The sequence below is a fragment of the Corvus hawaiiensis genome, chromosome 5, assembly GCF_020740725.1.
Source record: "Corvus hawaiiensis isolate bCorHaw1 chromosome 5, bCorHaw1.pri.cur, whole genome shotgun sequence".
Taxonomy (NCBI): Eukaryota; Metazoa; Chordata; class Aves; order Passeriformes; family Corvidae; genus Corvus; species Corvus hawaiiensis.
In genome coordinates, this window is record NC_063217.1 from 64,233,562 (window position 1) to 64,245,594 (window position 12,033).

A 12,033-nucleotide genomic window follows, 5' to 3' on the forward strand; every position below is an offset into this window, starting at 1 on the left:
CTTGGTGTTAGCCAAACTAGTTATTTTAGTAAGAAGATTCTGCAATATCCTGAATTACATTACATTTGAGAATGTACTCAATCTCACTTCTATTTTTAACAAATTAAGACCAGGCCTCCCTTGGTGAACACTTACACAGCTTAGAATTACTAAATCTTAAGTTTTCTACATTTACCAACTTGGCACATGTATGCCCAATGTATGTACTTCATTTTTTTCCCAGCTATATATATAATATATCAGGCCATCTAAAGCAGTGCTGATGGAGTCAATACTGAAGAAAACCGTTTCCTTCATCTCTTCAATACATCAGTTATGAGGCAGAACATGTAAAAACTGGTTAGAACACTTACCTTCTCCTTATCTTTATATAAGGACCTCAAAGTATTGAAGACTGGTGGGCAACCTTTGCTGAAATTCATCCTTAAAAACTTGTCCAGACATTCCTTAAATTTTTCACCTTGAGAGGAAAAAGACCTGTTGATTTTGTTTTACCAGACATTACTCATCAATTGCAGATTGTTTATACTGTTAAATCAGAATCTAAGAAACACAAGTGTTGATCACTACCTGCTCAGCAAAAATGCACTTACCAGACAAAAAGTTTAATGGTAATCTTCTTGGAACTAGTCCCCTTGGGTATTTAGTCCATGCCTCTTCATAGATCTTTAGTCTCTCCATCATATTAGCTGGAAGAGAATTTCACAGTTTACTTTTCCCTTTCTGGCAAGAAGGAAAAGGGGGCAGGGAAAGTGATTTATACCTGACTAAAAAAAAGAAATCAGAATATATAGCAACTAATGGCTATATCCTTCCTAAAGAACAGAATTTCCTCAATCTTTTTAAAACTAATGTATTGAATGACTCCAAGGTAGTCAGTATCTGATAATGCCTCTTCCAGCAGTAGCATACTAACTGCTTATCTCCCATCTTAAAAAGAGCTCCTGCCTTGTTGCTGTCTAAAACCTTCAAAGCAGACCATTCAGTTGTATTAGCTACAACGTAAGATTAAGATAACAGAGACAGTAAAGGAAAAATTTAAAATTAAAAGTGTCGTCTAAGAAATAATTCCATTCTTTCAATCACCCACAAATACTATTGCGTTTTTTTTATTCTATGATTTTAGTTAAGACAAGGTAACAACAATGCAAGAAATATTTCCAGTCTTTCTTAAGAAACCCCAACATTATGACAGTATGTACACACTATGACTAAAAAGAAATATATAAATGAGGAATTTTTAAATAATAGTTTTAGTATTTAAAGCAATACAAGCTTTACATGCTTTTATATGCAGAAAAAGCTTATTTACTACAAGATATCAAATCATTACCTGGCTTAAGTGCCTTTTCTAAGCCTTTGTAGTAAGCCCAGTTTTCAGGATTTCTTTCTTGAAGTCCTTTGTAGACTTCAACTGCTTCTTCAAGTCTGCCAAGCTGAAGCAGGAGTTCTCCTGTGCGAAAAACAAGAAGTTTTAAATTAAGGTAACAAGATACTAAAGCAGTGTAACATTTATCACTCTACAGTAAAAGACTGGATAATCCTTAACTCCATGCAGATTCTAATTTCTTAGAAAAAATGAGCACAGTAGTATTACAAACTAGTTGACAGATGTGCTTTTACTTTGACAATAGCTGCAATTATAGTAAGATTTTACAACTCAGCCCGTAATTCCTGAAACTTACTTGAAAATTTAATGCAAAATGTATGTAGTTTGTTTTTATTTCTCACTTACTGAAGTGACTGGTTACCTTAAGAGCAGCTCTTATTGCAGAAGGCAGTTAAAAGCAGTACATGGTAGCTAATGCATACAGCATCTTGAAAACCAAACTAAAATTGAAGAACTGTAAGAGAATGGTTCTTCAATCTGGTATTTCATGAAACTAACTTCCGTGTTTTTAATCAAGCCATTGATTTGATAAATAAATTCTCAAGATTCTGTAAACAAGTTTCCTTTTAATGATACTTCAATACAAGTTAAAACTGATAAAGTAAAGATTAGGTCTAACAATTGTATAAACATCTTTGCTAATGCTGGAACTGCAACAGGAGTCAATTTCACAATGGAAAACTGTACTTTACAAAGGTTTGCTACTTACAAATGTTAGGCATGAACCGATAACACAACAGAGGTTAACAGTGCCACTCTAGACTAAGGCAAGATTTTCTTACCCAGTTTCAAGAGGAAAATGCAAATTTACCTTTCTTCTTCCCTATGTCACACAGCTGACATGCAATTTTGTCAACAGATGCTGCTTTCCACAGTTAGAATAACTTGAGGACTACACACAGAATCTAATGCCCAAGAAAACATCAATAGTTCACTCACTGAGAATGACGGAATTGGGAAAATAGACCTTAATTCTTTCTGAGGTGAAAGTTAATTTTTTTTCTATCTAACAGCAGCAAATGCCAATACAATTTTCAGTGTTTGCCAGTTGTACTTCATCCACTGTGGCTTTTGCATGTGTGCTTAAAATTTGTACACACTCATTTATTAGCAGGCTCTCCTGGAGAATACACAGCAACCAGGCCAGACCAAACAACACAATGGGAGCTGTGCCCAAAGAAATTAATCACTTGTGCCCCATTGAAAGCATGCAGACTGCAAAGAGTATTTCTATCCTTTTGTGTGGTAACTTGCTAAGAGGTTTTATGTTTTGGTCTGGCGCTTATTTTTAATGAAGTCCTATTTGAAAAACCTATTTCACTACTAACCTTGGACCTTCAAACACTTAGTATGTCACATAGTACGTCAACATGAAACACAAAATATGTCAAAAGACCTTTCAGATAAAAAAATAAAGTCACAAAAAGCCCACTCCCACCCCAAAAAGTCCGGCTACTATGTTTCAAAAATTATTTGTGATAGCATAGTCTCTATATCCATGACCTTTGATATGCAAACCAAGTCAGATATTCAGCTACCCTGGAGAGTCATCTGCAATCATTTTCCTTGAGGAAGCACCACACCTCCCATAATACAATGACTACTCAATTCCTAGGTTTGTTTTGCATGACAGTGAGATTACTATTAGCAGAAATAGGGAACTAGCTACAACATCTACATGCATAAATTAGAGTAAAAGGATTTATTCTCTTTACTTCAAGCAATCATTTAAAGAGATTCCAGTGTGGGCCAAGAACAAGCAGTACCTTCAATAGATTGGCAGTTTCACAGAAAGACTGTAAAAGCATCGAGCAGAAGAGGAACAAAGCATGCTTTAAGAAAGTGCACCTGTTAATAGAGCTGTGAGAATGAGCTTGTATCACTCTGCAATTGCCTCTATAGAATATAAGCTGCACTACTGTAGTGATCTGTTATAGTATTATACACCAGGTTTATAATAATACAACAGAAGCCTACACTGGGTTGCCTCACTAAACAATTTCTACACACTGCAAGGGTGACTGAATACATTTAAAAGCCTTCTGCTGTGCCAAAGATGATTCTTCCCTTTCAGGACATGGTATCCTTGTCAGGGCCACTATCAAAGCTGTAACACCACAGGTCTGGGTACACTACTCAGAACTTCAGGACATCAATTTAGGATCTCCTGGCTGAAATGCCTATTAGCTTAAAAGTTTCAGAACAGCATGTCTGTACTTCACTGATGTATTACCAATCTGAGAGAAGAACATGGCAGAGACTGAATAAGCTCCAAGACAAGCAGTCCTTTACAACAGCAAAATTAAATAAATTAACCTAAAACCAAATCAAAGTTCCAAAAGATGGGAAAAGCTGACAGTATGGACATCCCATTGTATGCTATGTGTTTAAATGTATCTTCAGAAAGCGATTACCTTTAGTTTCTTCAACAGCCAGTTTATCACAGATCTGTTTTTCGTAAGTACAAAGATGTTCCAAGGCTTCTTTATACAGCCCTGCTTCCCGGAGGACTTGATTTTGATAGAGCAGCAGTTCACTGTACTCGTAGTCCACCTTGTCAGGTGATGTCTACATAGGAAAGCCAAACACAGGACATAGCTCAGTCTTCTAATTCTAAAATTAGAAGGGATCAAATTCATTTGACTGAAGAAACTGCATAAAGTTTTCTCATGATGAGAGGAATGTTTTATTTTTGGCTTAAGCAACATTCCATATAGGAATTTCACGTTCTCCTCTTACCTGCTGCGTCTTCCTAAATTCCTCTAAAATTTTTGCTGCCATTTCATAGTCTTCCAGCAGATGGTAAGCAATGGCATAACCAATCCATGATGCTCGCTGTGCAGGTCGAAGCTGAAGCAACTGGTACCTTGTTTCCTGCAAAAAAGTAGCTGCTAATTTTCCTGACTTTACTCTGATACTCTGTAGAATCCATTAGGCAATATTCTGTCTTCAATATTCTAGTATTTAAGGAAGTCACTGCGAAATAGTTTGCTATATGCATTTTATTAACCAGAGAAAGAATAAACCTTGAACTATAATGGTGTTCACTGAATAAAAAAATAAGCCTCCACAAAATAACACATCAAACCAAATCCTGATGAGTCAGACTAATTTTGTTAATGTATGACACACATGCTTTTCCTGTCTTACCACTTATGAACAGAACGTAATTAAGAATACTTGGTTTGAGTTGCAGGAACGCTTACTGGTCTTTCAAATAAACCTTGAAAGTACATATGTATTTAAATCATTAGAACTGTTCTTAGGCAACACAAGTCACGCAAACACATGCCTATTCTTTGGCAAGAGGATAATTACAGCTGGAAAACGCAACAGATTTGCTTGGTATCATGCAGCTTTAATCTGAGGAAAATGCTATTACTTGTTTTGTTACAGACTCCTGAAAGGCATTTTCAAGTAACTTAAAATAAAGGGAAAAAGATATTTCCTATTGAAACAGTCAGAAGTAGGGATTAACAAAGAACTAAAACTAGTTACAGTTGTTTTAACAGAATGATGAGCACTCAAAATATTTTGAAGTAGGAGAGGTTGGAATTTAAAGCAAAGAAGAAAAACCCAATTAAAACATAACCTTATTCTCAGTTTTGAGAGTAAATTCACATTCTTCAGAAGTCAGCATATGATTAGCCATGAATTACTGACTTCTAAGCATCCTAACATTTAATCCTTAATGCATTCTGTAACCATGTGTTACTTGTATGTGTAGAGATTACAAAATTTGTATTCACATTTATCCAGAGGCAAAGAGAACAGACATTTGCAAACACATTTTAGCACCTACACTGAGTTTTAGCTACCTTGCCTCAGCAAGAGTGGAACCAAATTTCTAGACTACTAATTCGAAAAAAATCAGTGCTTAAGAATTGTCCTGACTCAGGAATAAGTTCTCTGAGGACCTGTGCTAGCTGATGGTTCCACACAGCTTGATACACAGAACTTGCTCTTGGGTATACTAACATTACCCTAATTTGAAAAGGAAATAATACATGAAGAGACCAACTAATGTGTTTTAAACAACATGACTTTAGAGGTGCAAAGGAAACCTAAAAAGATGAAAACTTGACCAAAAAAAATGTAGCTGTCACTCACTAATGCCCAAGTTGGCCAGGAACCAAAATATGATGCTTCATGCAGCACACTGCTGGTTATTACCCCCTGCCAAGAGAAACTGGAGGCCACTGATGTAAAGGTGAAGGGATATAGAGCGCAAAGCTACTAAAAAATTTAAACTCCTTTGCCTGAATAAAAGTCATGTTCTGAACACATTGCTGACACTTTACTGTGCCATAAATCAAGTCTCTCCTGATAGGAGAGAATTTGCTGAAAGTCCTTGCAAGGAGTTTAAAAGATAAAGCGAGACGTCTTCTGTAGTTTCAATGCTTCTAGATAGTTGTTTATTAAGTCTTATCAGAGGAACTGAGCCACTAGCGTGACCCAGGTACAGCATGGAAGGAGGAAAAGTAGGAGTGAGAGCGAGAGAGAGCAATTATCAAGATTTACACAGCCTTTTAAAGATATTTTAACCAATAGTTGCTAAAAATGTACATTATTTTTACTTTCTTACCAATTATTCAGTAACACGACTAGGAACTGCGGAATTTTCTATCCAATCAATCCAAACTACTTTTACTGCAGAATATGGAGACGTAGAAGAAGGAGAAGGAGGTCTAGAGAACAACAACAATCCTCCATTTTGATATTTTTTACCCTTATCTATTTACTATAAAGAGAAGCCTAAAACCTCTAAATTTTCACCCTGTGACAATCTTACATAGTAGTCTATCACCTAATTCACACCACTGTATTTTCTAGTTGTTGTCTGACTGTTGGTAATTTTTTCCAAGGTTTAAAGCTATACCAGTGTTGTCCAGGGGGCTAAAAACCCTTAAAAACAGGCAGAGAAATATTCTCGGCACTCTGGGTTCCTACGCGTTGCCTCTTACCTACGGGAATCCTTTCAAGAAAAGAACAAAACTGGAGAATGCCTACAGATGGATTATACAGCATCAAGAAAAAAAAAATAAGGCAAGCAATTCTGCACTAAGCTGAAAATTTGACATTAAATCTGTATTTTATAGAAATTGCTCAGTAGCATATCTGCTTTCACTTTCATAAAGTATTGAGTGGCATATAGTTTTAACCCTGTGGACCTAACTGTTTTTTTTAAAGTGTCATTAATCAATCTGCCACCTTTGCTGCAGTTCCCTAGAAGATGATTAAATGCAGTATGCATACTTACCCTGTAACCTTCAAGATCCCTCATTTGAATCTGTAGCAGAGAAAGGTCTCTCAAGATTTGAAGATTGTCTTTGTCCCATTTCAGTGCATTTCTATAGCATTTGATAGCTTCATCATACTTCTTGTCTGACCTCTGAAGAAGGCCATAGACATGCCAACCTGGAAAACTCTGTTAAGGCTTCCACTGAATCTGAGCAGGGACAAATGAGCTCCAACACGGCAGTGATAGAATAGCTGCCAACAAGCTCTCAAGCTGTTTTAAAAATGGGCAGGAACACTACAGTTCTTTTCGTCAGAACTTTGCCAGTTATATGTATAGTCTATATAATATGCTTTAAACTTTACTTTTCACATACTGGGGGAGGAAATAAAGCAACAGGGTATCTAAAAACCTTATTAGGCTTACTTGAAAACATTTTTAGGCAACTGAAGTGCTCATAGTCCCTCCATTCTGAGTATACGACAATTTTTCAACAATGTAATGGCAACTACTCATGCTTCCAAAGCAAATGATGTTTAAATGCCCACCATGAGTTTACAGTTGCAGATTAATGATTAAAAAATACTCAATGCATGCCAGAATAATACGTGAGCTAACTGTGACTGCAAGGACTGCAAAACATCTGCCCTTTGGATAGCTTAAGACAAAATATTTATTGGAAATTGAAAACTTTGAACTTCCAGTTTGAAGTTTAAACGGGCTTTTATTGCTACTCTATAAATCAAGCAGTTGCAGAAATCAATCTTTTCTATTCATCAGCAAAAAAGCCCTATTTCAGAAAGGATACAGACATGACTCTTCAAGTCATTCCTTAGGCCTCTGCGCACAAGTTCATAAGCTTCCTCTTTCTTCCCTAGACAGTTCAATGTTAGTCCTTTCATTGCCAAGGTTTCTAAAAAAGAAAAAAAAAAAAAGATTAAATAAGTATCAGTTTTTCATTTTCATGGGTTTTAAGCTCCATATAGCAACCTTAAACATAGAATAAATGCAAATTTAGATTCAATTATCACTCTCAAGATTTCACATTCTTTTCTCACATGGAAAGCTCTACTGTCAGATTATTCACTTAAGTATATCATACACAGCAATAAACCTTTTATATTACTTCCATCAAAATATGAAGTAATGTTTTATCTTAAAGGGCAGTAAAATCTGTCTGCTCTACAAACATTGAGATTTTTCTTTTTAACTACTCAATTATCTATTCACAACTCTGGTATTTCCACACATCCACCCATATCAAATTAGTTGCAAAAAACCCACAAAGCATTTCTGAACAGTGCAAAGAGACTTTCAACTCAGTATTAAGAGCTGACTAAAAATACAGCAAAGGAACAAACACCTTTTTCTTCTTTTAAAATAAGACTGTTCCTTCAGAAAAGTAGCAGGCCACAGAGCTGACAGAGTACTGAACAATATTCAGCCTCTTCCTTTTGTTTTTCACTTTTATGTGAGGGAATCTCAATTTTCCAGGAAAAGTGATTTAACTAATGCATAGGAAATTATTAGGAAATAATAGTGTATTATATTAGGAAATAATATGTATTTACGTATGTATATATGTAAATATATTGTTGTATTAGGAAACTTGCACCATGAATCTTAGACTTGAAGGATAAAGAATGGGAAGCCATGACTACTGGTAAGATCAGTCTTTAAAATGACCAATCTTATCAACAGTAAGTGCCTAATACGGAGGTTTCTGGATGCTCTTACTGCTTTATGGGCAAAAAGTTAGCAGTGAAGTGGTATAAAACATATAATTACTCTACTGTAAAGTACAGGGAAAAAGAGACCACATGCCATTTGAAAACTTACCTCCATGTTCTGCAAATTTGGGATTGGAAAGGATCTGTTTACAGAACTTCAACCCATTTCTATACTGCTTATGTTCATAACACCTCTGTTGAAGAACAAAATAAGTTTATTCAAAAAATTTAGAGTGAAAGTATTTATGCACACTTGAAATTAAGCATCAGTGCAGCTACGGATTTTAGAAAACGTACTAATATTTTAATGAACCCTGTTTATTGAGCTTCCTGTGTTTAAAAATTTTTTACATTGCCAGAAAAAAAAAATATGTTAGCAACACCACAAGTCTAAAAGTGTAACTACAGACATATTATCATACAGCAGATTCTCAGGTAAGACACCACAGGATGCTTAAGTGCCTAAAGAGATTCAACTCTCCCTTAACACAAAAGCAAACCTTATGTCATAACATGGTAAACATTGAACCCATTTGGCCAATTATCCTGTACAGTAAGCCCACAAGACAACCTCCAACAACCATACAAGCTGGAAAGACATTTAAATCATTGCAACATGGCTTACACTACCTCTGAAAGCAACCTCTTATGATCAATTTGATTACCACATATATCTCATATATCCAAACCTTCAAAACTAGTATACAGTAACATTATCTTGCCATACTGGAAATTTAAACATTCCTCTACAGTTTTCTTAGTCCAACTCTTGGAAACACCAACAATAAACTTCAAAGGTATAAAAAAATGGTAAAACAATAAGTGCATGTATTATTTTCTAGTACTGAAGTCATACAGCTGAAATAATATGACTGCAGACCAAGATGCATCACAAACCACCTATCTTGCTCCCCTTACACTGTCACCACCCTTAGGAGAAAGGGAATTGCTCGCATGCAAAAGGACAGAGAAGGAAGATGCTCAGAGAGAACAAGCAAGATGTACTCAAAGAGGAACATATCAACAAAAGAATTAGAATGGTTTCAACTTGAACAGACCTTCAAAGACCATCTAGTTCCACCCACCCCACCCCCATGGGTAGAAACACCTTTCACTACTCCATGTTGTTCAAAGTCACATCCAACCCTGACTTTGAACACTTCCAAAAGACAACCCCCTCTGTCACCAAGGACAGGAAATGTCAGCACTGCAAGCACATAGTAAGAGAATGTTTTTAAGGGTTAGGTAAGAGGAAATCTGTACAGGCAGCTATTTTTTTTCTATTAAACTTGACTGGGTATTACGTAGACCCTCCAGTCATTATCAGCTTTCAAGTAGCTGGCTGAGTCACTACAACCAGCCACTAGTCAGAGCTGACAGGCTTTTTCTTTTTTTTTTTTAAATTGAAACCATCAGACATAATGGTTACCAGCCAGGCCTCCTCCCTGAAAAGTAAAGCTGCCATTTGCCCCCACCCAGGTAGTTGTGCAAGCAGCAGAACCTGTCACAAAAGTGGTGCAGCCACAGGAACTGAAGAACGTGTCTGCAGTGTAGTTAAGGCACTGTCACAAGCAGAAGAGGCACTTAGGGGTTTTGCAGTCTGGCTTTGAGTACAACAGCTAAGATGGTGGCTATGAATGTGAAATCCTATCACTAAATGGTTCCATTTAACGTACTCTAACAACCAGGCTTTCATCTTGAAGTTTAAGCAAGGTCACCCAAGATGGGATACATGCTAGAGACAGGAAATATTTGCACGTAAAATTTTCTAGGGTGATACAGAACTTCTAATGCAAGGTAGTTTGAAACAGAGCAAACTCACCGAATATTGTAACAAATTCCTTCCTTTAGGCTTCACAGAGCAAAGATTTACAAGTTTATATCCGCTTACATCTACAGAAAGGTTCTCATAACCCAGAAATACTCAAATAGAGCCAACAAATTATCAGGAAACAATCTGGATATACTTTTATCTCCAGAATACAGCTGTGTATATAGACACAGCTGTGTATATTCCCCAGTGAAGCATCAAAGGTCTCCTTTTACAGGTTATTTCTAGATCAAGACAAGTTGAAATGATTTCCCATATACAATTTCTCCAAGTTTTCAAGTTAATACTTCCAAGCTTATTTCATTCTGTTAATGCAAACATTTCAAATTGTGTTATTTTATGAGTTTTTCTTATTCGTGTATGTGTTCTACATACACGCTCTATGTTTTGACAGTGGAAGGAAGGGAACAAATGAAATTGAGGTCACATTTAGTTCTTCAGAAAAGAAGAGACTATTTCCTCATAGTGGGCCCAACAGCACCACTGAGATTCCCCTGCCTGAAGCTGTGCACATACTTAACTCATTCTCCAGAGAGATTATGGGCTAACAAGCTTAAATTAACGTGTGAATAAGACAGAAGGAAGCCAGGAATGAAGCCTATGCAACCATGGCTAGTACGAACCTCGGTGAACCTGTAGTTTCAAGGAACAGACAATTCAAACAAAAATCTTTTCATAAAAAGGAGACAGAAAATATATACAGAGCCTGCGAAAGAAGATCCTTAAGCAAGTAAGTAGTTTCTGAGTAAGAGAAGAAAAAAGAACCAGCAATTTAAATTTAAAAAAAAAAAAAAAAAAATTACAGAAGCAGGTATGGTGTCATGTCAAGTATTCTTGGGACATAAAGATACAGGCTTTCTGGAAACAGGAATTTTATTCATCTGGGTAGTTTGTTTCCTCCCAGAAAATTAGCTTGTCACAGTCATGACCAGAGCTCTGACCCTTACTTTCGGACAGCTGTTCTGCAGAAGTAACAGATTTCTCTGTTCCAGAGATGGCTAGAAGAGCAGAGTTGCCTGCACTAAGCTAAACTCCTGCACATATAAACTTCAAAGCCAGCAGTGAGAGCATGCTTGTGATGCTTGACAGACAAGTACTGCAGCTACAACTTGTGACATCATGCGATGAGAAAACAAAAGCTAAACTTTAAAAGAGTAAGGTTAAGGCTAACGCTCCAGAAGAACAGAATCTGACTCTAAAGCAGTACTGAATCTATACACATTTCCTGCCCTTCGAAGTTTTTAATTTAGTAAGTTACCAGATCTTTTAAGACATCTAACAGGCTTTTCTCTGCATGCTGTGGCCAGAATGACAACCTATTCCAAACACACCAAGATTCTTTTCATAGCTTTTAACTAATTTTCTGTATTTATAGGAAGGAAATAACATCTGCTTCAATACAATTCTACAAAGAATCAGTAAGATGAGACAGGCGAAGTATGACTCCTTCAAAATCATGCAAGACCATAGGAGGTGACAATTTGCATTTGCATCATTTCCCCCACCACCAAGTGGATTGGAATGCATGGCAATTACTAGACAGACTTACACTGAAATTTTAAGGAAAAGAGATGCCCCATATTTTACAAAATCACAAGTCTGAGGTGGAAGGAGGGCTTGTATTCTGGTGCTCTCTGAATTGTATTAAGGCATTTGTGCAGACTCAGTCTCTGGCCAGCAGATGCCCTACACATGCACGTGGCTCATTGTGTCAAATGCGAATAAATTCCTCCACATTTCTTCTTTGGTGGCTGCCATGAAGAAAGGTGAAAAGACTCCCACTATTTATAACTTACCTACGTCTAGCCATAAGCTCACAGCTACATGGAGTTTGTTCCCCCCC

General features: G+C 36.6%; 1 protein-coding gene across 1 annotated transcript in view; it reads right to left on the reverse strand.

Moving 5' to 3' along the window:
* Positions 1-12,033, reverse strand: part of NAA15 (N-alpha-acetyltransferase 15, NatA auxiliary subunit) — a 36,519-nt gene that overhangs the window by 15,260 nt on the left and 9,226 nt on the right. The window contains exons 2-9 of the mRNA XM_048303259.1: positions 8,469-8,553; positions 7,438-7,542; positions 6,651-6,808; positions 4,130-4,264; positions 3,805-3,958; positions 1,334-1,453; positions 594-689; positions 354-460 (exon numbers count right to left, since the gene is read on the reverse strand). Coding sequence (XP_048159216.1) covers positions 354-460; positions 594-689; positions 1,334-1,453; positions 3,805-3,958; positions 4,130-4,264; positions 6,651-6,808; positions 7,438-7,542; positions 8,469-8,553 — 960 coding nt within the window. The remainder of the gene's footprint in view (positions 1-353; positions 461-593; positions 690-1,333; positions 1,454-3,804; positions 3,959-4,129; positions 4,265-6,650; positions 6,809-7,437; positions 7,543-8,468; positions 8,554-12,033) is intronic.